Source organism: Solanum lycopersicum, chromosome 5, assembly GCF_036512215.1.
Source record: "Solanum lycopersicum chromosome 5, SLM_r2.1".
Classification (NCBI taxonomy): Eukaryota; Viridiplantae; Streptophyta; class Magnoliopsida; order Solanales; family Solanaceae; genus Solanum; species Solanum lycopersicum.
The window spans coordinates 2,358,906-2,383,435 of NC_090804.1; the positions used below are offsets into that span (position 1 = coordinate 2,358,906).

The 24,530-nt window shown below is 30.1% G+C and overlaps 4 protein-coding genes across 5 annotated transcripts; 2 read left to right on the forward strand and 2 right to left on the reverse strand.

Moving 5' to 3' along the window:
• The first annotated feature begins 328 nt into the window (after nt 1–328).
• Nucleotides 329–1,195, forward strand: LOC101260935 (uncharacterized). Its single transcript, XM_004239338.1, has one exon. It carries the CDS (start codon nt 329–331, stop codon nt 1,193–1,195), a length of 867 nt encoding a protein of 288 aa, XP_004239386.1.
• A 7,533-nt stretch (nt 1,196–8,728) lies between these two features.
• Nucleotides 8,729–11,516, forward strand: LOC101266416 (putative NAC domain-containing protein 94). Of its 2 annotated transcripts, none has more exons than XM_026031029.2 (3): nt 8,729–9,153; nt 9,645–9,946; nt 10,589–11,516. In XM_026031029.2, the coding sequence occupies exons 1-3, from the start codon at nt 8,970–8,972 to the stop codon at nt 11,300–11,302; spliced, it is 1,200 nt and encodes a 399-aa protein (XP_025886814.1). In that variant the 5' UTR covers nt 8,729–8,969; the 3' UTR covers nt 11,303–11,516. The 2 variants fall into 2 exon arrangements, with proteins under 2 accessions (XP_025886814.1, XP_004238798.2); XM_004238750.5 differs by having other exon boundaries at nt 8,785–9,153; nt 9,642–9,946.
• A 2,071-nt stretch (nt 11,517–13,587) lies between these two features.
• On the reverse strand, nt 13,588–16,305 carry LOC101266720 (large ribosomal subunit protein eL34). Its single transcript, XM_004238751.5, has 4 exons — nt 16,112–16,305; nt 15,852–15,931; nt 14,019–14,128; nt 13,588–13,930 (listed from the first exon to the last, which is right to left on the reverse strand). The coding sequence occupies exons 1-4, from the start codon at nt 16,188–16,190 to the stop codon at nt 13,837–13,839; spliced, it is 363 nt and encodes a 120-aa protein (XP_004238799.1). The 5' UTR covers nt 16,191–16,305; the 3' UTR covers nt 13,588–13,836.
• A 2,839-nt stretch (nt 16,306–19,144) lies between these two features.
• Nucleotides 19,145–23,747, reverse strand: LOC101267021 (uncharacterized). The gene is made up of 5 exons (XM_004238752.5): nt 23,334–23,747; nt 21,698–23,247; nt 20,244–20,657; nt 19,948–20,168; nt 19,145–19,772 (listed from the first exon to the last, which is right to left on the reverse strand). Exons 1-5 carry the CDS (start codon nt 23,438–23,440, stop codon nt 19,521–19,523), a joined length of 2,544 nt encoding a protein of 847 aa, XP_004238800.1. The 5' UTR covers nt 23,441–23,747; the 3' UTR covers nt 19,145–19,520.
• Between the last annotated feature and the right edge of the window lie 783 nt (nt 23,748–24,530).

Consider the following 24,530-nt stretch of genomic DNA (forward strand, 5'->3'; position numbering starts at 1 on the left):
ACATTCTTGAACTATAATTTTTTATTAAAATTGGACGACTGGACGTCCTAATTTGTATAGAAGTAGATAGTATTTAAAGTATAAAAGGATTGGGATTAATTAAGTATGGCTTAAATTGTTTTTGGCTTTTGTACATAAAAAAGAAATCCAAATTTGGATAGAATTTGATATTTGAAGTATAAAGGGATTGGAATTGAATTCTCTGCCTATTTATATCAACTCCTTTTGCACCTTATCAATTTTTTTATACAAGTTTAAAGGATTTTGGAAGTATCGCCTGAAATTCTTTGATCTTAGCTAATTAATTATTCATTCTTTCTTCTGAAACATGTCATCGTCATCGTTGAGAAGTGCCAAATTGTTGTGTCTGTTTCTGCTGTTGGGTTGCATATGCATTGCTGCTGCCACTGCAACCGAACCCAAAGCAGAATCGTTTGATACTTATTCAATTGGATTGTGGCCCCGATGGTGGTGGCGTATTCACCCAAAAATACCATCAGCACCAACTCCATCTCCAATTGATAATGCGGCTTCACCAACGCATATGGCTCCATCCCCAGTTGATGATGTGGTTTCGCCACCACACACGACCCCTGCTCCATCCACTTCTTGTACCAAAGTGGATGGTTGTGCGTTAGATTTGATCACTTCCGTTTTCAAGCGTAGAATTACATTATCCACTCAATGTTGTCAAGTACTTTCAACGATTTCAGATGATTGCTTTTACACAGAGTACACACACTCAAAGAGGGTACCATTTTTCCTTGGAAAAGTGAGGAACTATTGTAGTCATGCGGTTGATAATGCGGCTCCATCTCCATCTCCAGCTGATGATGTGGCTCCTCCATCTCCATTCGATAATGCAGTTCCATCTCCATCTCCGGTTGATAATGTGGCTTCACCAACTCATGCAGTTCCATCCCCATCCCCGGTTGATGATGTCGTTTCTCCATCGCGTATGCCTCCCTCTTGGGGCCCGGCTCCGGCTCCAACCACTTCTTGCATCAAGGTGGACGGTTGTGCATCAGATTTGATCACTTCCGTTTTCACTCATAAAATTTCATTATCTACACAATGCTGTCAAGTACTTTTTACGACGTCAGATGATTGCTTTTACAGAGAGTACACACACTCAAAGAGGGTACCATTTTTCCTAGGCAAAGTGAAGAACTATTGCAGTCATCATCATGCCTGAAGCAGATTTTTTCTTTCTTATTTTTTTGGTCGTTTAGCTTATTTTTATAGGATTTTCCCCTTAATAGTTTTTTAGGCGTTCGTTAAATTCTTCAATTGGATCTTCATCTCTATTTTGCAGTTTAATTACTACTCTCTCCACGCATATTATTTGTCCATGTCTAACTTGGCACTTTATTATATACTATTGATAATGTTAACTATGGAGCACAACCTAGACATATCAATCAACTATGCATGCCTTGGTCCTAATAAAGTTGAGTACAGTTATATGAATCTTCCGCAACTATTCCTTTCTATTCGACCCCAAACATCCCAACAAATTAATTGATAAGAAGACTTACCATGAGAATTTTTACACTAGCTATCAACCTGCCACAGTCTAACAACCTACAACAAGACTTTGTCAACTCGGTTGTTTTTTTAAAAACAAATAAACTGAAAATCGAATTCCTAAAACTTCTGATTTGATGCACTAGTTTCTGAATAGTTAAATAGGTTCTGAGCATCAAATTTCTTTATTCTGGCTGCAATGCTGTATTTTGATTATTAGGACATGCATTACATCAGTTCTCGCAAGTCGTCTTCCTGAATCAGTCTTGTAAAGTAGAATTAGACGATTAACTCAGCCAGATTGAGTTTATGCTGAATTACTGATCCAACAGTGGTGTCTGCTATTAGAGTCTGGTTCTATAAGGTTGAATATCAGCTTTGTCCACCGTGAGGCGACCCCTGATGTGTCATGGTAAGGCTGATAAGGTGTAGTATTGTTAGCTAGCAACAACAATACATAATGGTGATGCGCGGTCAAAGTCCAACTTGCACTTATCTTGAGGCGTAATTTTTCCTGCTTTTGTTTAGATAGAAGCCTAAGTTTATGGTGATGTTGATACGTTCAATATGTGCAACGTCATTTCTCTTGATTTAGCATACGAGACATGGAGAAGGTTGGAGCTTCCGAGTTATGGAGATGGCGATTATCTTATGAGACTTACGAGTGGTGGGAAGTGATCTTCCCGTGCTTTGTCCTAATTTCCCTGAAGTAACTAAAACTGATGTGTTGATAATGAAAGATTATGGAGATAAGGGCGACTCAAATATATCAGTGACCTAAAGCCAAAATTGTACGGAGAGTCTTAATTTTTATCTGCTCCTGAGTATCATGGAAAGAGATTTTCACCATCGATCATCCTAAAAGATTAATTGTTGCTAAATATGTATTTTTTTACGGCAATTAACACTCTTTGTATATGTCCCTAAAGCTTTTAGCGACATTAGTTCTAAACTTCTAATGACACTTAACTAATATCGATAGTGAATATGGATGAAATTTTACTCACCATACCTTTTTGCCAGTCAAATATGTGTGAAATTATGAATGATTCAACAAGACAGATGCAAAAATCTATCTTCTAAGAGTTTTACTTTATTTTAGCTACCGTCACTGGCTGATCCTATTAGACTACGATTTTATAAGAACATATTCTTCATATTAATAGGCGAAACAACCTTTCTATCTACTTATTTTAGTCTAGGGAAAAAAATATATGTTATCCAATTTGTTCAAATGTCAAAATAAAACCATAAAATCATACGACAAAATTATTAAAAAAAAAAAAAGGCCATTGGCAACTTTTCTTTCAAAAAATAACCAAATTATTGGATATTAGTCATAGCCTCATTATTTCTTTCAATTTTGTCATTAATGGCTTTTTCTCCCTTACTTCTCCTCCTCCTTCATCATCTTCTTTTTTCTTTTTCTTCTTCGTCATCTTTTTCTTTAAGTTCGATATATCGAAAACGTGAATCGTTTTGAGGAAATTATATATCGAAAGAGTTGAAAATCGAAAGGATTTCATATCTGAAATTTGAGATGTCTAGAGGTGATTTTAAGTTGAATGAAATTGAATAGTCAATGTATACTTCATGTATAGTTCCTGTATACATTATCTATAGTAAGTTATTTTTCATTTTTTTGAGTATATCATAATGTATAGTCATGAGTGCATACCTTATGTATAGGTAAACTATATTGTATAGTAGTGTATACTTTTGGCAAGCTATAGTAAGTTATTTTTCCGTCTTTTAAGTGTATTATAATGTATAGTCAATGTATAACGCATGTATAAATAAACTATATATATTATATAGTAATGTATACTTCCTATGATTTTTGGCTACTTTTTATATAAATAAAACATAACTACATTTTGGTAAACTAATTATTTTATTGCATATATTTGAAACTAGCTCAATTTATAATTTGTTCGATCTATTTATGTTTGAACGGGTTAACAACCCGCTTAATTGGGTTCATTTTGACATGTTTAGTGTAGCCCATTTCAAAACTAGGCCGGCATGTTATCTAAATTGATCTATGAGAAATTTTATCTAAATATTTTTTATTAATGATTTCTTTTTAATTTGTTATGTTTTTTTTAAGGTCACTATGCAAAGGAGGGTTTTATTAGATACTCAAAATAATTAAAATAAAATTAACTTTGAATGTGTAACTTAGTAAGAGTTAGACAGGTGGAGTTATGATTATTTCAGTCCAATTTACTTTAACCCAAGTAATATTTAAGTAGGTTAACATTCCACTCCTTTATCGAGTTGTTCAACTCGTTTCGATATTCATTAATTCAGCTTAATTCATTCATTTGACATCTCTATTTATTTGTACGGGTAGAATTTATATATACACTCAAGAATAGACTTTTTTTATACATATAAAGCAGTAGGAAACTAATGACTAATGAGAGTAGAATAAAAGTCCACTTAATACACTTCATATATCAAATGCATACTCATTAATTGCTATTAAAAAAAAAAGTACACTCAAAATTATTATTTTTAAAATATATATAAAAAAAAGTCTCAAGTATTAATGTGAAGAGGTTAAGAATTTCACATATATAGAGGGGGCTTGAGTAGTTTGAATTATTAGAAACAAAAATATTTTTTAAGTTTTGATTACACGTTTGGGAAGGGAAGCCCAAGGTCAAAGAAGGGACAAACGAGGGGTTAGATTTGTGGATTTTCACTAAATTTGAAGTCCCCAAAGTGTGCCATTTTGACTCACTCAAACTTACACCTTTTAAAATTAAGTAAATAATTTGTACTATGTTTGATCAAATTAATTAAGATAATTGTTGGACTTTTTTAATACTAGTTCAAATTAAGCGATGAAATCAAAAATTTTGTTAAGGGTGTTCAAGATTTAATATATATATATATATATATATATATATATGTATGTATGAAAAATTATGTGATTGATATATTTGGTATAATTTTCTATATAATAGTATAACTTTTTGATGAAGAATATCTTATTGATTATCCTATGTGGCGTCCAAAATAAGTGAATTCATCAAAGTTCAAGCAAATTGTTGGGACTTGTTTCCATGTTTACCCTTCAACTTTGTATTTTTCTAAGAGAATAGTTTGAGCTTAATTAAAAGGGTAATAGTAGAAAGTAATCTTATATTTATGTTCTTTAAAAAAATAATTTAGCTATGTCCTACCCCTATTATAGTGTTAAGGATATGAGTTCATATTTAATATTTATTGTAATTTTTATAAATGTTTACGTATAAATATATGTTTCATGTCGAAGTACTGACTTCAAATGATTTTGACACTTGATTTACCTTTGTCTAGATATGGTTGGCAAATAAAGTAGAAGAAATTACGATAAAAACAACATACTTAGTATGATCCCTCAAATAGAATGTGGTGTGATGAAATTGACCCATATCAGATTGGGATAACATCTTATCACTCTTTTTATGGATTGGGTAATTTTTTTTCTTCTTTTTTTGAGTTAATTATTAGAATGCTAAGTTCCATTTAACATGATATCAGAGTCATATATAAATTTCGTTCTGAAACTCTGATCCCTGTGCGGTGAGTTGTGAATAAACTCCTATTACACTCCAATTTGATCGAACAACGTATCGGAGTGATGGTGTACCAAAACCCCTTATACGGCTTTGACAATAATTCTTTTTTTAGCTTATTTTTATTCAAAATTCATTTGACAGTTTATACACAAATCTTACTCCTATTGTTAAAATTGAAAAATCCTAACTAGCAAGGGTTAATAACATACTAATTTGGCAAAAAAATTCAAACTTTGAAATAGTCACATCATTATTATTATAGGTAGAGTTACATAATTGCTTTTCAATTAGCAAGAAAAATTGAGGAAATCCATGACTTGGTTTTCAATAAAGTCAGAAAATCGAAGGAAATTGACTCGTGCGGTCTTAATTAAATATATTAACTTTAAACTTAGGTAGTTGAATTTTTAGCTACCAAAAATCAAGGTAATTAATAATTACTGTATGGTAAACACAAACCTTTAACATAAATGATCATGCACGTGACAACCAAAAAACAAGAAGAGTAAAAATGGACAGGTAAACTCTACTATGATAAATATTTATTTATATCAAATCAACGAATATATGTGATGTACGTATAAATATACAATAACGCTACTTAATAATAGTTATTTAACGTGTTTACTTTATTGAATTATTTAACTACCATGAGTTACATCAATTTGATGTAATTAACACTTGAACAAGCAATAATAACTCTTTTAGGCCAAGTTTTTTTTAAAAAAATAATATTTTGAAGAGTAAAAACGATTTTATCAATATTAAAGTAGTAATTTATTTCCGAAAAAGATTTCAAAAATATTTCAAGATAAAATAGCTTCTAAAAATCAAATACAAAAAGAAAAGACAATTTCGAGCCAAAATTATAATAAATTTATGATCACAATTTTTATTTTTCTTCTTTTCTTTTAGTTTTTCTAATTATTTTTGTCTCCTAATTTAGAGAAAAATGAAAGTGGAGTGGGTATTTAGGTAACAGAGCAGTTTGGGATTCGTACAACTTTACTACTACTAATTTTAACAACTTTTTTTCTTCATTTTATAAGGCACAATATTTTAATTTTGTACCCATTTACATTTTTATTTTTACTTTTATGTTTTTTTACGACAAAATTTTATTTTTATATATGTAAGAGATTATAAGAGATCTTTATTTTTACGTGTAGAAATCTCGCTTTTGTTTATTTATAATTTTTCTCCTAGGTTTATGAGTATAGTATATCCTGTGTATTATTTAACTTATAAGAGAACTTGGAAAAAAAATTAGTTGATTCTAATTTGACATTTAAAAGTATATTATGTTTTCACAACAAGCAAATACTTTTATAAGTAAATGTTGCATATTTAATTACATTCATAAATCAAATTTATTTCCTTTCATGAGTTATAACTTCAGTTTGTTATGTTACTACAAGAAAATTGTGAATTACATTGGATTTTCAAATGAAATTAGGACGAAAATTTACAGAAAAATAAATTTCCTACAAACTTTTATACAATCCCCAGGAAAATCCTCATGTAATTTACCTTTTTTTTGTAGTGTGTATAGATGATGATAGTATATTAAATTGATAAATATCACATAATTTCAATAGACTATGTGCATCAAATAGTAGAAACTTAAATTAGTGAAAATCTTGTACATAACAAATAACCAAATATAATAATTAAAATGAAATACATAGATTAAATTAAATATAATTTAAAATAAATTAATAATATAACATCAATTCAAATTTCGCGAATGAATAAATATAAGTCATAATACAAGCATATTAATTAATAGGGAAAATTGTATAAAATTGGATGTTTGTAGCGAATTATACAAATCAAAAGCTCCATAGCAAACATAAAATTTGTTATGAAATACAGTTATGCAAACTATAGTTATAACATATAAATATGATTTTTTATGTTTAATATATATGAAAATTACAGAATAAATACATGTTATCAGCAAGCTGATACAACTACTTTAAAAAGTAAGTAATGTGTGATAAATAAGCAAATTATAGCTACTAATAATTATTATCTTCAAAGTATATACTATGAAACTATAGCTAATTTAATTTGAGATTTTCTTAGGCCTTAGGGCTTGAAAAATGTTATAACAAGAAAGTCAAAATCTTTGTAACTAAAAATTCTTTTGAATTTATTAGTGGACCTCAATATGGTCAAGTAGGGTATCAAGTATAACACTAATTTTAATTTTATGACATGTTATCCCTAAAATACCCCTCAAATTATCATAATTAAGATAATAAGCATCCCTTAATTACCTTAGCTGGAAGAGTATCTTTTAGTATAATATATAGTCAATTACTTACTTTAGCAGAAACTGTATTTAATCTGACAAGTCAGTGGAATAGAAGCTGTGAAAGAATGGAATAGAAGGAAATAGATTTTTTGGATCCTGAGATAACTATATAGTTTTCTAAAATTATATATTTTAAAAAATTAAGTCTGAGACTATTCACATAGGGAATTTTACATGTTGAATATAATTTTGTGCTTTTGTATTGATAAATGTGCATTTGGTCTGTGACTCTAATTGTTTTCAAAATAGTTATTCAAAATTAGCAAATTGATAAAATATATATAACTACTTGGAAGTTTAATTTGTCTTGATGTACACACATTAATTATTTATATATCTTGACATATTAAAGATCAATTTATTGTGTAGTCATGAAACAAACATTTAATAATATCATATCCCTATAAGGGTCAATTTAGTGAGTTTCTTGAGATTCTTAAATTTGGAATAAACAAAATACAAATTGGTACAACAAGACATTGAAGTGAGAAATAAGAGTCATTGCTGGGAATTCATTATTTTTCTTTACCTTATAGTAGTTCATTTGGTAGGTGATTAATTCTAATTGACATTATTTCCCCCTTTTTTTTCCTTTAGTTTCACCTAAAAGAAATAACTAAAAGTATTAATTGTCCATTAAATATGAGGTAAACATAAGTTTGAGTGACGAATTCAGAAATTCAAACAAAATAATAATGACACACGTCGTAGTTGAACCTATAGTTCTTGTGTTAAGGAGATTATATATATATATATATATATAAAAGAAACTATATCAAATTTATACAGATTAATTTTTTTGATGTATTTATTTTAACAGGATTTTAACTTATTTTAAGTTTGATTGAAATAAAATCGCAAAATTACTTATACCAAAATTGTAATCTATGATAACTAATCTCAAAATAACTTGTTCCTCAATGAAATAAACTCCGATACTGCTAAGAGATTTTACAATATATGTGCACATAAGCCAAATGTATTTTTCTAGTTTTTTGAAAAAACTGAGAATAGGGGAAGGGAAATGGGGAGAGATTATACGTAGAAAATCGAAATTTCACCAATAAAATAAGAGTTCTAGTGATCAACATCACGTAAGACATATAAAAATTTCAATAAAGTAAGAGTTCTAGTGATCAACATCACGTAGGACATATAAAAATTCTTTACACTATCAGTATACGTGATACACACAAAACAATAATAATTTGCTTAACCAAAGATAAAGCCAAAATTGGTACTTGCCAAAGAAGGGGCAAGCAAGTAGAGATAGAGCTATTAAAGTCAGCAGAAAAGTCGGCTGATCTTTAGGAGGAAGACCCCTCTTTAGGAACCATATAATCCACTTTCTTAATTCACAAACTTAAAACACATTTTCTCTCTTCAACTTATAAACTTTTCTTCTTCAACAACAACAACAACAATATTAGGGTTTCATCAATAGTTATAAGTTTTACTTAAACAAGTTTTGTTTTTGTTTAGTAAAAAAAGGTTGTGTAAGGTAGGTAGGTGTATTAGGGTTTGTTCTATTGGTCTTTTAGGGTTTTTTAATGGAAGAAAGAAATGATAAAGAGAAAAATATGGATGAAGTGATGCTTCCAGGGTTTAGGTTTCATCCAACTGATGAAGAATTAGTAGGGTTTTATCTAAGGAGGAAAGTTCAACAAAAACCAATATCTATTGAACTTATCAAGCAACTTGATATCTATAAATATGATCCATGGGATCTACCAAGTAAGACTACATATCATATATCCATCTTCATGCTTCTTCTTTGCTTTGTTTTCTATCCAGTGTCCAGTACTCGTATTAGAATCTGACTATATCTGAATCGCGTGTTACAAGGTCCATTGCATTTTTCATATTTAGGGCTCAAACTCTACTTAAATCTGACTCGTATTATTATTTTTCAAACAAAATAATAATACTAAGCTTGTTTGTAAAATGTTATAGCTTTTGCATCAAGACTTCATTGGGTTTTTACTACTTTGTTTTTTTTGGATTTAACTCATATATACACACGATCAGTATAATTTAACATGTTATAACAGATAATATGTTTGACTTTTCAAGGTGTGAATACCTTTTGTAATTATTTTTTTACATAAAAGTTTAGCTTGTATATACTGACAATAATGTTTATTTACAAATAATTTTTTTTTTTAATTATGTCCTTATAAGATGAAACATAGGTAACAACTCTTTTGTTGTTTTTTTCTTAGCAGAGTTGGCAGCAGTGGGAGAAAAAGAATGGTATTTTTATTGTCCAAGGGATAGAAAATATAGAAATAGTGCAAGACCAAATAGAGTAACTGGAGCTGGTTTTTGGAAAGCAACAGGTACTGATAGGCCAATTTATTCATCTGAAGGATCAAAATGTATTGGATTGAAAAAATCACTTGTTTTCTACAAAGGAAGAGCTGCAAAAGGGATTAAAACTGATTGGATGATGCATGAGTTTAGATTGCCTTCTATTACTGACTCAAATGCACCAAAAAGATTCTTGGACAAACATATACCTCCTAATGTAAGTCTCTCTAAACAAATCACTAATCATTTTTTTTATATTATCAATATATTTTAACATGTTGTAGTACGTAACACATATTTAATAGATATAGTCTCATGAGTGAGATCTGGAGAAAGTGGGATGTATGCAAATATACCTCTCAGGGGTAGAGAGAGGTGGTTTTCGATAAATAGTTTCTTTTGTTATAAAGAGATTAAGTTTTATATATTGTTAGTGTAATCTTTTAACACTATGTAGTCATTAAAAAAAATAAAAATTTACTGGTAAAGATCTTGAAAATAAGATATGTTATCTGTTATAATAGGTGAAAATAATTTGATAGTGTTACACTGATGATGTATATTGCTCCTACTTAATTAAACTCTGTGACATACTCTTTTTTAATTAATAAATTTAACTTATATATCGTGACAGTAAAATTAATTTATTTACATTAAGTAATTAACATGTTATTTACATAATCAATCTTATTTTTTAAGTTAATAATCTTATTTTGTGGAACTTCCCATAATTATTTTTTAGTTGACTTGATAATATAATTTTTTTATATATATATTATTTAATTATTGTTATTAGTGTATAGAAGTTGAAGTTTTTATTAATGTAATTTTTTGTATTTTTTTTGGTTGAATATTTTAGGACTCATGGGCAATATGCAGGATTTTCAAGAAAGCAAACTCCAATGCACATAGAGCTCTTTCTCATTCTTGGGTATCACCACCACAATTACTACCTCAAAATAACACAACATCTCATGATTTTCTAACAAGTAGCCATTTTACTAATAATTCAAATGAAATGTCATCATTTATACACAAAACAACCAGTACTACTTCACCTATCCAATTTAATGACTTATTACAAAACTCATCCAACAATAATATGTCTAGTACCTTCACCACACTAGATCTCCCTCTTTACAAAACCCTTAACTCATTGTCAAACCACAATAATGACCCTATCACAAGTTACACATTTTCTTCATCATGTGTTGACAATATGAACAATATTGATGCTTCTTCTTTGCTTCTAAACATGTCATCTTCTATATTTGGAGATTATTCCATCGCGTTACCGGAGAATATAGAAGGTGGTGGTGGTGGTGGTGTTCATGATGATACAACTACAACAACATTGAAGGAAGCTAATAATGTTATAATCAACAACATGGAACATATGGAGGAATTACAATGGGGAAATGTTGTTAGGTCTAATAATATTGGGTTGATGAATAATTTTCCATTGAATATGGCTGCTGATGCATGGAAGACAAATTTGCTTTGGGATTCTTCATCACCTTGTCCTAGTAGTGAAATGTCTACAAGCTATTCTACTAACAAATGTTACACTTGAAAAGTAACATGACCTACTACTAATTTTTAGTCATGTTGTGTTTTTTTAGTTTCAACAAGTTAGCCTTTTTTGTTTTCTTTCTTTTGGATTTTTGTTTTTGTGTACTTTTTAGTTTGGACTTAGTTTTTAGTTTTGGATTAGTGTTGTAAAAACTCTCTAATGTAGGTTTTTCAATTGATTCATGACTAATCAAATCATTTGTATTTCCTCTAAAGGTTTTGGCCTTAGATTAAATCCAAGAACATTAATTTTCATGTTCTATACTAGAAGTTGTAAAATTAGCTTGTGAAAACATGATATATCCTACTCATAATTGATTCGTTTATTTATCAGCTTATCTCATTATAGGTCATCTAAAAATTGGGTTGATATATAGCTCAAATTGACCCATTGAAACTTTGGCAAAATATTTTGTGATTTTTTTAAAAAATTGATATGTTATATACAGCCATAATACAGATGAAATAGTTTATTATGTACTTAAACATATTAAAAAGAACAAATAAAGAAATTAAAACTTAATAAGAACAAAACGGATTGAGTTATGATGACCCGTTTTTGGTTCAACTCATTTCAACTGAAGAAGACTCGCTTATTTATTAACACAACTCATTTTAATATGCTCAAATTCAATTCAAGACACTCATTTAATACTAATATATATGAGTCAATATTTTTTCATGTGCTTTATAGAGCCTTTCATTTAGTTCGTCTTTATTGTTCTTTTGTTTTCTTTCACTTTTTCTTGTTTGTCACCAAAAAATTGCTATGACATGACATATTTTAACTCTAATTAAAATAGTATATTGTGATTCATTGCTAGTTTTACAAGCAAGCTGATATTACTATATCATATAGTCTATATATGGATGTATCCTTACTATATACTCTTAGTCATTAATTAAATGCACATTATTATTATTTTTATAAGTTTCAATTTTATTTATTTTATTTGGCAAGCACCAAGATTGGTGTCGGTTTGAGAAAATGATCATGTAAAGATTTGATTCCGTTTACAGATTTTTCTGTATTGTTTTTAATGATTTTCTTATAAAAATAGTGACATAAATATATCAATATTTGATTTGATTATCAAGCCAAATCTCTCTACTCTATTATATGTAGCTAACGTAGAAATCTCACATCTAGAATTAGAGAAATCAAGAATTGTATTGATTATAATGTTGAGTACATACTCTATTTTTGTCGATTCGTTATATTAGGTATAACCACCCGATGCGAATAAGTTTTAGAACTCCATTTCAAACCGTTAGCTTAACTTTGACTCAAGATCTATGGATTTACCCTTTAGAGATTTACTTGTGAACAAACAACTTGGGCTTAATCAACGTGGATTTTTGTGGGATGGTTGGAATTCCTTTACTCGGACTCGAATTCCAACTGTGCATAGAAAAGATTTTGTTAGGATAGCTGCCTCCAAAATGAGTCCTCTTGCAACGAACAATCTAGATATAGTCGAGCTTCAATGCGGTACGAAGAGAAAATAAGTTTTTCTTAAAAATAAAGAATTGGACTTGAATGTCATTCATCATCGTATCAAATTGTTGTATCCATAAGTTTAGTTATTTATGTGATTTTTTGAACTTTAATTTATGAATTGAGTCTTGAGGTATTGGAGTCACAAGTAGTGGGCCTTAGTACGTCCCGATAAAAGGACCAAGCCCATCATAGATAATGTTGGGCCGAACTTAATTTGATTTGCCATTGTCTTGATCGGGTTGCCACGTCATTTGATCATGTAACTTCATTTAATTGGCCTTTAAGGGAGACATATTTATAAACCATTTTGTCAAGTCATATCAAAGTTGTTCCTGAAGTGAGTAAACTTTACGATAACAAAAAAATTATAGTTGCCAAGTACAAAGCCTTAAAAAGCCAAAGTTAAATTATAAATAAACTATTACGACCAGAAAATTAAATTAATTAACATGTTACTCGATCGCTTCAAAAATATCATCGGAGACATTTTTACTCAGGTGCACCAAGTTTTACAATCAACTTAGACTAAACTATTATCTTATTATTCAGTGTATATTTGTATGCTTGGGTATGATAAAATCGGAACTATAGCCTTAAATAACTAATACCTTCGTAACTCTATTATTAGAAACCAGATATTGCACTCTGGTTTGCAAAAAGTTGCTTCCTGCTGATACTGACTAGAAAAACACAGTATTAACAGATGTAAAACATTGATTCATAGAGATTGAAAATGTATCAAAACAAACTCAGATTCAAGTATAAACTGATTTAAGAATCAAAACTGGAACGAATAGCCTAATTGAATAGAAGTTGCAAATATCCATAACAAGTTTAAATATTCAGAACAAGAAAATAGAGATACCTAGGAGAACGGATATTTCGACAAACTGAAGAAAGACCTCCAATATCGTATTTTAACGAAAAACCAGCAACATACAAATCTCAAGACCAAAAATCAAAATACAGTCATGATTTCCTAGAAACCTGCAGTATCAGAAACTCCTCTCACGACATCATCGAGGATTCAAGGCTTAGCTCTTGGATGCTAGCTTTTCCTTGGCTTTCTGGATCTTCAAAACCTTCTTCACGATCTTTTGTTCTTCAACCAAAAAGGCTCTGATGATCCTGTTGTACAAGAAAACATCTAGTGAGTTGGAAGAACACTAATTTTGTTTAAACGGTTTGAGAACACTCTAGTGGACCAAAACTATACCTTTCACGTACAGCACTGCCGGACAACACACCACCATAAGCACGGTTCACAGTCCTCCTGTTCCTAGATAACCTGGATCTCTTGTACTCAGCAGGTCTCAAGTGTGGAATCTGCAAAAAGAGAAGTCTTTAAGCCATTGAAATGATGACTCCTAAAACAACTATACAATCAAAAGCAGTAGGCATTTGCATTCATGTTTAAAATATTAACTGCTGATAGCTACAGAGAACATGTGTTACGTGATGCGGAAGTAATCTGCCTCAAACCATTAGAAAATGTTACACTGATAATATTCTAGGTACATGAAATTTTTTTTTTGAGATGCACTGATAGCTACAGAGAACATCTGTTAGTTGATGAGGAAGTAATCTGCCTCAAACCATTAGAAAATGTTACACTGATGATATTGTAGAAGTACATAAAAATAAATTGAGATGCATTTAGGCATAATACATTTAATAAAGGGAAGTTGACCAAAAACGCTTTACCCTTTGTTATACTTGGGACTCATACACTTTTTTGTATAACATTGATAATCAGGCACAGCTTGATGAGGTTATCATACACTTGTGCAAGCAAATTGTCTCGGATTTGCAGCCTATTAGGTTCCAACTTGAAGTATAATAGAGGGTATTTTAAAACAATAGCAAGTATAGAGGCGAAATTTCAACCTTTATACCAAAGTAATTTCAAAGGTGGAAGTGGAATGCACTCTGTCTATGCTAGAGCTCAACGGCAAGGGTATGATGGCACCAAAATATAAAGGATAAAGTAAAATGAGTATATTTTGCACAATAGAGGGATAACTTCATCCATTTCTCTATATTGAAAAACTGCATGTTAAATAAGATGTCATATAGTTAAATCATGTTATCAGGAGTCACAAAGATAACCTATCAGCAAATTACATGCTATTCTTGAGGGAATAGCTGACGTATAAGCCAAAAGAACTTACAAATTAAATTACACGCACAGGAAAGGTTAATATGAGATTGCTAAGAAGTAAAGTCAAACATGACCCGAAATAGTTTGACAATTCCAAATGCAACGCATCGTCCGCACCAACTATGAATAGCTTTCTCCCAACACAATCTATCATTGGATTTTTTTACCCAAAGATGCTGATAATAGTACAAGAAAAATGTTCCCTTTGGATTGATATTCAAAACACATACGGTTATCCAGGTAAGTCACAATAACCAATACTATCCTGAATTCCACAGCAAAGTTATGTTATATTAACACTACCATACATTTCCAGAGAGCTGAAAACTCAAGTCTTTAATTTATTCTCTATTAAATAATAAATCAATTAGATCACAAATAGATGGATCAATCAACTACAAGTTAACCCCAAATAAGTCAGGTTTCATCAGTCTTCTATAATCATTACTCCCTGTACAGGTCCATTCCTTGCAATATCAAATATACAGTTATTATACCTCATTATAATCCACTCCAAACTAGCAAATATTAGTACTCATTAGCAAACTGTGGCATAGGATCAACACAACAACAACGCACCAAGTGCAATCCCAAACCTAAAAGTGGGTCGAGGGAGTGCAGTGTTTACGCAAATCTTACCCCTTACATTGGTCAGTAGAGAGGCTCTTTCTGATAAAAACTCAGTTCCAGGATGGTTTAGAATCAGCACATCCAAGATAAATCTAATACTCATAATAGATAACAGGATTTCTACCTGAGCACAATTCTATCATCAGACGCAAACACATTCCAGAAATAACAGTATTTGCAAACAGACCAATCAATATCTACCAACGACATTCATTAAAAACAGTATGAACACAAAATAAAACAGCAAAAAAAACATACCCCTTGAATTCTCTTTCCAGTTACAGGGCACTTAGGTCCATTAGCCCTCTTCTTCGTAGTCTGGTAAATCAGCTTTCCACCTATTCAAAATTCAATTTTTCAAACATCCAAACACAAAAAAAGCACAAACTTTCTTCAATATCCAAACACCCACATCCCATAAAAAAAACACATCTTTTTCCTTTTCCTCATCTTTCACGCACCTCAACTAACCCCACAGATAAAAAACAAGAAATGCAACAACAAATAATAAACCATACCTGGGGTTTTCACAACCCTATGTTGGTTCGACTTGGTTGCATAGCTATGCCGTTTACGGTAAGTAAGCCGTTGCACCATTTTTGACGGCGGCTCTGTTACTCTACTCTCTGGTTTTTAGAGGCTGAAGAAGAAGAGGCTAAATGAAAGGGAAAAATATATGTAGTGTTTATATAAGGGGAAAAAAGCCCTAGATCCTACGGCTGATATTGGATCATAGAAATTGCCTATTAAACTAATAAGCCCATTAATAGTTATGGGCTTTTAAGTAGGTCTATTGTGATTGAGGTGGAATTGGGCTTGGGCTTAGAATACTCATACTCTAAACCCAACGTGCAAATGGACTTCCCCAATTTAGAGCTTGTTCGAATTAACTTATTTTAGGATAAATTTTAGAAAATCACATAGTTTAATATAGGGCAACTTTTACATATAGCAAACAAAAAATTCATATTTGTATGTTATAGCAAACTTTGCATAATTGCGCTCCATAGTAAACATAAAACTGTATAATTTGCTATATATATACAATTGTATAATTCGCTAGCCTAAATTTTATAATTCACTGGCCTATTTCGCTGCAATTGTATAATTTGTTTTGCATACAGTTGAATCGAATTAAAATGTATGTATATTGCATAATTATAAGTGTATAACAAGAAGATATATGTTTTTCTCGCTTTATACAAAAACAGAAACACAATATATATACATCTGTTGTATAAAGCTAGAGAAAATTGTATTTTACTGCAATTGTATAATTCGTTGGCCTTTTTCTCTGCAATATTTTTGAAGTAAAATGTTTGTAAATTGTATAATTAAGTGTATAACACGAAGATATACATTTTTGCATGTGTATATACAATTTTCTCTCGCTTTATACAAAACAGAAACAGAATTATACACTTCTGTATATAAGGCGAGAGAGGCGAGCGAGAATGAAGAGTGGAGAGCGAGATTTTTGGGAGAGAGACGCTGGCAAATTTTAGCTAATGTTTGTTATGGAGCACAATTAAATCAAACCCTAGCTATTCCATTTAATTTAGGTTATTAGTTTGCTATTATATACAATTTTTCCATTAATATAAAATTACAATCTATTCATCTTTCGTTTGTAATCACATTAAATCGTATGCATAATATGTAGCTCGAGTACATTAAATAATATCTTGGATACATTATAACATAAATTGGATACATAATATGTAGTTCAGATACACTAAAAATTACTTCGGATAAATAATATACAGGTCGGATACATTAAACAAAATAAGAAACTTTAAAAATAGAAAGGGATATGAAAAATAAGGTAAACATAATATGTGTATTTCAGGAATTTTTCCTAATATGTGTATGACTCATAAGGTATAAGCATATGTATAAAATAATTTTAAATATAAAATTTACTAAATATAGTTAGAAGATAGTAAAAATATTTGATAAATTTAATATGTAAAGCTTTTTATAAAATGACAAAATCCAATAGAAATCACATTAGACAAAGACCATTAATTTGTTTTTGTATGATATATCTATTTTAAAAAATTTATTGACTAAGTTATCTTTTTAACTTGTCTTTTTCAATATATGTAAAATGTGACTAGAATAATTAAATAATTAATGAATAAATATCTATTTCATATATATTTTATAAATAATTTTAAATGTCAAGATGACAAGAATGTCCTATGACCCAAATATTTTAATAAGTAATATTCACTTGACCTTTCCCCTTATTTTATTTCTTTTACATCTGATTTTTATATATTTTGAAGTTGGTTTAATTTTATCTCATGCACAAAGGTTCAAAACTTCTAAATTTTATAATAATTTAATGTAAAAAAATTATATCGAAATAACACACTTAGTTCCTTCGATTAAATTATCAAATTGTATCAAAGTTGATATAATTATCGAAAAAAGTTATTAATCTATCGATAATCGATTGTTATTGGTTAGCGATTTTTCTAACAATTTTAATTATTTTCTTTATTATTGAATTATTGGTTCATAACTTTTTAATGTTTTTTAATGAGTTAATCGATAATTCGATAATAAATTAAATAATTGTATTTAGATCATTTAATATATAAAATCCTTGACTTAGAGTTTCGTTTCATATTTATTTATGATTATCTCGAACTCTTACTTATTCTACAGTGTTAGTGTAAGTGTATTTTCTTTTTAACAAAATGTAATCTGACAATTTATGTACCTGATTCATTTGATTTGTCATTTAATTTTTTAAATAAATTTAATTATTCTTTTTATATAAAATATTAATGATTAAATCATCACGATCGATGTATAATCAAGAAATTTTTGTGGTGCTCCAAAAAGTGGACGGTCTTCCTTCATCGTGAAGTTTGGGGGCTTAGAATTCTTCCTCATCAATCCACCGTTCCTTTATTGAAAAAAAAAAAAGAAAAGAAGAAACAATTCACTAAAAAATATATTAGAAGGAACGAAAATTCCAAAACAAAAACGATTTAAAAAGATAGACTACATTAATAATAAATATTATTTTTACAGTTCTATTTTAGTTGTCATGTTTTCGTAAAATATTTATATATTTCAAAATAAATGATATCATTAAGTGGAGATTATATGTGACTAAAGCTTAGCTTATGATTTTGTCGTTGGTTTGATTTCTTCATGCAAATTAGTCAAAATATATAAACTTGTTGGCTTGTGAATTGTGATAATAATGACTCCCAAATTCAATTTCATACCGATGATTGAGGGGGATAATTAATATTTACATACGATAAGATATTTTATTCGCGATTTAAATATTTAGTGTTTTATTCAAGTATCTTTTTACTTGTTTTGATTTGAAGTGTTTAACAAATATTAGAAGTGTTTAAAAGTCGTAACTTAGTTATCATTTTTTAATTTAATCAAACTTGTTACGTCTTTATCTTATGTGATCTCTAACTATTTATTATCGATTTAAACACTTTTATTCAAACATAGAACTATCATTTATAAAATCAATTTCAAATACCTAAAAATGCTTTTCTAACATTTGATACTTTTCAAGTCAACCACTTTATAAATCTATTTTACTACTATTCAAAAACATGATTAACCATTATTCTAAATTTGCCTTTCCAAAATCAGGCTACATATTCTCCTCCTCTAGGTATCTTTTTTCAAGGGGAAGCAAAGGTGCAAGTTTTTTTTTTTTTTTTTTGGGTACTAACATAGCCTAGAACCTAAGTTGTGCGGACTCTTTCACTTTTGATGTCGCACCCGTGTCAGGTTCTCCAAAAATACACTACTTTTAGAGAATCTGACATGCATTCGGTGACATTTTTGAAGAGTCCGAACAACGTAGCTTAGAACTATAGTCCTAAGAAGATCTTCACTAGCATTATGAAAAACTAGACATATACTAATCACTAATACTTAACATGGAAAAAGTGAAAAAGATTGTTCCATGCTAACTTTTCTCCCTGCAACATTGATATTGCTTAGTTTCCTCTGGCACCAAACCAAATGATCTCTCCTTAATCTTGGTAAACTTAGCACTCTTGATACCAACTTTAGCTCCACGAGTGACGCGAATAATGAAGGACTCAATCGACGTTCTTGTTGTTTTTGGAACTTCTTCACTATGCAATTGCCACTTCTTTGTACATCTTTCAACTTCCTCTCCTTCTGCATATAGAGAATATCAAGTGATTCACAAAGTTTAGAAACCAAAAGAACTGGAATTGGCTATGAACTTCGTCAACATGTTGTTGTTGTAGCTACGAAATGTTGCTAAGTTTTTTTTTTTTTTTTAAGTAGTGAAAGGCGTGTGGCGTATCTATGAGGTAAAGATTAGACTAACCTTTTGAAGGTCTAGTTTGACATTCATAAAAAGCTCGATTTCTGCATTGTCCATTTGAGTTCCTTGAACACCCTTTAAGGCCAAATTAGCTTCACGTTTATCAGCACGAAGAAACTCCCAGAAAACTTGCATCGTCTCCTTAATAACGTCGCCCAATTTCATTATGGAAATGACATCCTTTTCCTCTTCTCGTCCTCCCTTCTTACCCTTAAAACGATCATCTGCTAGACAGTCAAAGTATTCCTCTCGTTACTATGAGTCTAGGTATTTTAACAACTCAACGAAAAAATGCATACCTCTAATGCTCGGGACTTGAAGAAAGCTACGGAGAATGCACCTCTTCCTGACATAATATTGGACTCGTGGTCCTTGAAATGGCTCATCCTCGACAAATCTTTGTAAAAGTACTTGAAATTGCTGATATTCTCCGGCAACTTGGTTATATGTGTGATACTCATGTGGATCATGTTCAAGCAAGTCCTTAGCTTTACCATATTGCCAATAGAGAATTTCCCATGATAGGCAAATTTGCCCAACATATACTATTTCCAAGTCTCTATTCATTTCACAAATGGATTTTTGTGCAGGATCAGCAAAGATCTTCCTTTGTTTGTTTGCCAAGAAGCTTGGTAAAGCAAAGGCTTTGGCTATCGACATTGACGTTTTTTTGCTCGACATAAACCCTTCGGAATCCTTAAGCTGAAGAAAACCTATATTAAAGAGTAAAACATCAGAATCACCAGTCTACTACTCATAAAGAACTTTTCAAGAAGCTAATTTGAAGTCAATGAAATCACCCCTAGACTATGCGAAATAGAACAATTTCGCCCTCAGTTTTTTAGAGGCAATGATAAATATGAGTATTTATAACCAAAACTTTATATAAATGCCGCTAAAGACTAAAGCGACTCTGGATGCAATGACATTAGCTCAATAACCGCTAAATGCTTTTGCGACATTAAAATATCATCGCTATTGTTGTAGTGTATAGACTAACAACAACAACTAAAGGACAAACTTAGACCATTCGCGAAGTTCAAGGGCATATTCGACCATTTTACCACGAATGGAAAAGTTGTTGTATTTTATTCCAATTTGACAATTCATAATTTTGTGTAATTTTTTCTTCCATATAAAGTCCAAGATGAAAGTGGTTGTGGGGTTATGCTATTGTTCCTAAACCAGCAATTCATTAGGCCAAGAAAATTGGAACCTAGTGGAAGGACCAAAAAAAGTCTGTTGAGTGGCATTAAAAGCCATTGATAATTGCATGACATAATTGGAAAAGGAAAAACAAAAGCACCCCTTTAGGCATTTGATAATGGCTACTTTCAAGAAGTGGTGATTATGTCACACTGGTCTTTTCAAAGGATCAAATGGTCAAAAATATTATAAATTAGTAGTACTTAGTGTAGACAAGACAATAAGCATATATGATATTAAGTTCAATCTTCAATACATAAATTTGGTGGTTCAGAATGAATTTATTTATTGTGTTAGCTGAAAATGACATTACAAGATCTTTTAATAGTATTGAAATGGACAGAAAACAAGATACATTATTGTCATACACCAAACCAAAATGTAACAATTAAAGATGGAAGGAGGATAATGTATACGTAGACTAGGTAAAGAGATTGTTTTCGATAGACACTCGACTCAAGGTAAAGCATATCAAAACAGAAGCTATAGAAAACATGGCAAAGATAATCGATGATAATCGAATATAGTGATGGTTTTAGAGACTTACTGATAGCATTCAATGTCTGGTAATTCAAGATGTCCAATTTTTTCATCTTTTCAGCATAGCTCTTGTAAAATTTCTGAATTTCTTCGATACAATATTTGTATCCAATTTTTTCATCAATTTTCAATGGCTTCATATCTTCTACTACTTTAGGAGATTCATAATCTTCTGATATAGTAGGCAGACCTGTGATTCTTGAATTTTTCATTTCCATTTTCATTTGCCTGACTAAATTCTGATGTTCTAACAAGATATCATCATCGTCATCCGAATCTGAATCAGTATCCCATAATTTTCGACTCGAATTATGATCTGGTGATTCTTGAAAATCATCCATTTCCTCATAGTTCACATCTGTTTCCTCAACTATATCAACATTTTGAGAAGCAAAACCATCCATTTCCCATGATTTTCGATTCGAATGATGATTTGGAGAATCTTGAAAATCATCCATTTCCTCATAGTTCACATCTGTTTCCTCAACTCTGTCAACATTTTGAGAAGCAAAACCATCTGTATCCCATGATTTTCGACTCGAATTATGATTCGGAGAATCTTGAAAATCATCCATTAACTTCAAGTCCTCATAGTTCACATTTGTTTCTTCAACTCCGTCAACATTTTGAGAAGCAAAACCATCCATGTACAATGAGTTTCGACTCGAATTATGATCTGGTGATTCTTGAATATCATCCATTAACTTCATTTCCTCACCATTCACATCTGTTTCCTCTACTCTGTCAACATTTTGAGAAGCAAAATCATCGATATCCCATGATTTTCGACTCGAATTATGGTCTACAGATTCTTGAATATCATCTATTAACTTCACTTCCTCACACTTCACATCTGTTACTTCAACTCCATCAACATTTTTAGCAGCAAAATCACCTTTACCAATAGAAAAACTTAAATTATGCAAAGAAGTTTCCAATTCAATAAACCCCTTATCATCATTTTCTTCTCTATCACCATCCATAAACTGATCATTCTTCAAGAATCCATTAAGATGCCTATTAGAACATAATTCATCTCCAAGACCCTCAGACCCTCGAATCGAATTTCGAATTAAAGACTCATTCTCAGGAAGCAATTGAATTTCATAACACATATCCTCTGAATCCCGTGTTTCAATATCACTAAAAACTTCATCATTTTTCCTCAAAATCTCCTCAAAACAAAGATTATCTCCCTTTTCATCTAAAAATTCCAACTTTTCTTGATCATTAGCATTTTTTTCATCAAAAAGCTCTGATTTTTCTTGATAAACACTTCCATTTTTGAAAAAAGAGAAATAAAACAATTTATCATCAGAATTTTTATCAATCTCTTTTTCTACAACCCCTTCTCCTTCATTAAAATTCACAAACATTTCTTCAACTAAAAAACTTTTAGCTTCTGATTTCTCTATAAAACCAAAAGAATCTTTACCAGATATATACTCATACTTACTCTGAACCAAAAAAGAACTCTCTTTTTCCACACCCTTCTCATCAAAATCTAATCTTTTCCGATTTTTACAGTCCATTTCATCATTTTCATCAACAACCCTCCTACAAAAATCAAAAAAGATACAAACTTTAAGCAAATAAAAAACTAAAACTTCAAAAAAAAAGAAAAAAGATTCATATAATCATACCTGTTCTCTAAGAAAAAGCAAATCTTGGAAACAAACCAACACAAGAAACCCCAAATAGAAGTGAAAAACCAAGTCATTGTTCTGCACATAAATTGACTCAAAAACATTTTTATTAAAGTGGCTTTTGAGCAAAAAGATTTTCTTGGGACTCATGATTTTCCCATGTATACAAGTAAAGAAAAAGAGAACACAAATATAGTATTCTTAATTTTTCATAGGAGAAAGTGAAGAGACCACTAAATCCTAAGCATCTGTTAAATCAAGAACTGTTTTTTTTTAGTACTTTTTTTTTTTTGGAAGCCTAAGATTTGAGGAAGATATTGAGAAGAGAAGTAGTCTTGAGAGTGAAAGATCAAAGTGTATATAAATGAAATACAAATTTATATGCTGAGTTGTTCTAAATGGGACATAAATATTTTTCGGTCTTCGTTGGCAAGTGAGATAAGAATAGTAATCTCGAAAAAATATTTGGTATTAATTTTTATTTTATGTTAATTTAAGGTGTTAATTAATTTTGAGATTATTTTGTCTCATATTACTAGGAAGTGATATAAAATAATTTCATAATATGTTTTCATTTATTTCATCTCTTGTATTTAACGATTCTTTAAGGGTGTGTTTGGTACCAGGAACACTTTTTTAAAAATATATTTTTACTTTTATTGATTAAATATTATTTTAAAAGTTTGACTTTTCTAATCAAAACCCGATAAACAAGTACTATAAATAATATTTCAAATTCATTATTTCTTTACTATTCATTCATTATTTCTTTACTATTCATCAAAATGTGTTCAATTTCTACCTCTTGATCATACCACTCCCACTCCATACTCTCCATTGATCTCATTTACACAATGATTTAAAAGATTTAATTTTTAATTAACTCGATTAATTTAGAACACATTAACTTAAAGAGAATAACTATGTTAAATTGGTCAACTAGCTAGGTATACTATGAAAATAACTTAACTAATTCATATTTTATGACAGATAGACTAACTAAAAAGATAATAAGAAAATGTTTTTGCTAATAAGTCCCCTAGTTAAAAAATATTAATTTAAGATATTTGATTAAAAATAAAAAAACTTCAATCAAGATAAATTTAATATATAATATTAAAATATTTTTTCATGTGAAACACAAATTTATACGTAAAATTATATAGACTCATATTAAATAATATAGATAAACTC

Coding starts and splice junctions, on each gene's coding strand:
- LOC101260935 (XM_004239338.1), top strand. CDS start 329: ATGTCATCGTCATCGTTGAGAAGTGCCAAATTGTTGTGTCTGTTTCTG.
- LOC101266416 (XM_004238750.5), top strand. CDS start 8,970: ATGGAAGAAAGAAATGATAAAGAGAAAAATATGGATGAAGTGATGCTT. Junction 9,154..9,641: donor TGATCCATGGGATCTACCAA/GTAAGACTACAT, acceptor TTTTTTTCTTAG/CAGAGTTGGCAGCAGTGGGA. Junction 9,947..10,588: donor ACAAACATATACCTCCTAAT/GTAAGTCTCTCT, acceptor TGAATATTTTAG/GACTCATGGGCAATATGCAG.
- LOC101266720 (XM_004238751.5), bottom strand. CDS start 16,190: ATGGTGCAACGGCTTACTTACCGTAAACGGCATAGCTATGCAACCAAG. Junction 14,129..15,851: donor CTGGAAAGAGAATTCAAGGG/GTATGTTTTTTT, acceptor CTCTTTTTGCAG/ATTCCACACTTGAGACCTGC. Junction 13,931..14,018: donor GGCAGTGCTGTACGTGAAAG/GTATAGTTTTGG, acceptor CTTGTACAACAG/GATCATCAGAGCCTTTTTGG.
- LOC101267021 (XM_004238752.5), bottom strand. CDS start 23,440: ATGTTTTTGAGTCAATTTATGTGCAGAACAATGACTTGGTTTTTCACT. Junction 23,248..23,333: donor TGCTTTTTCTTAGAGAACAG/GTATGATTATAT, acceptor TGATTTTTGTAG/GAGGGTTGTTGATGAAAATG. Junction 20,169..20,243: donor TCAAGTCCCGAGCATTAGAG/GTATGCATTTTT, acceptor ACTGTCTAGCAG/ATGATCGTTTTAAGGGTAAG.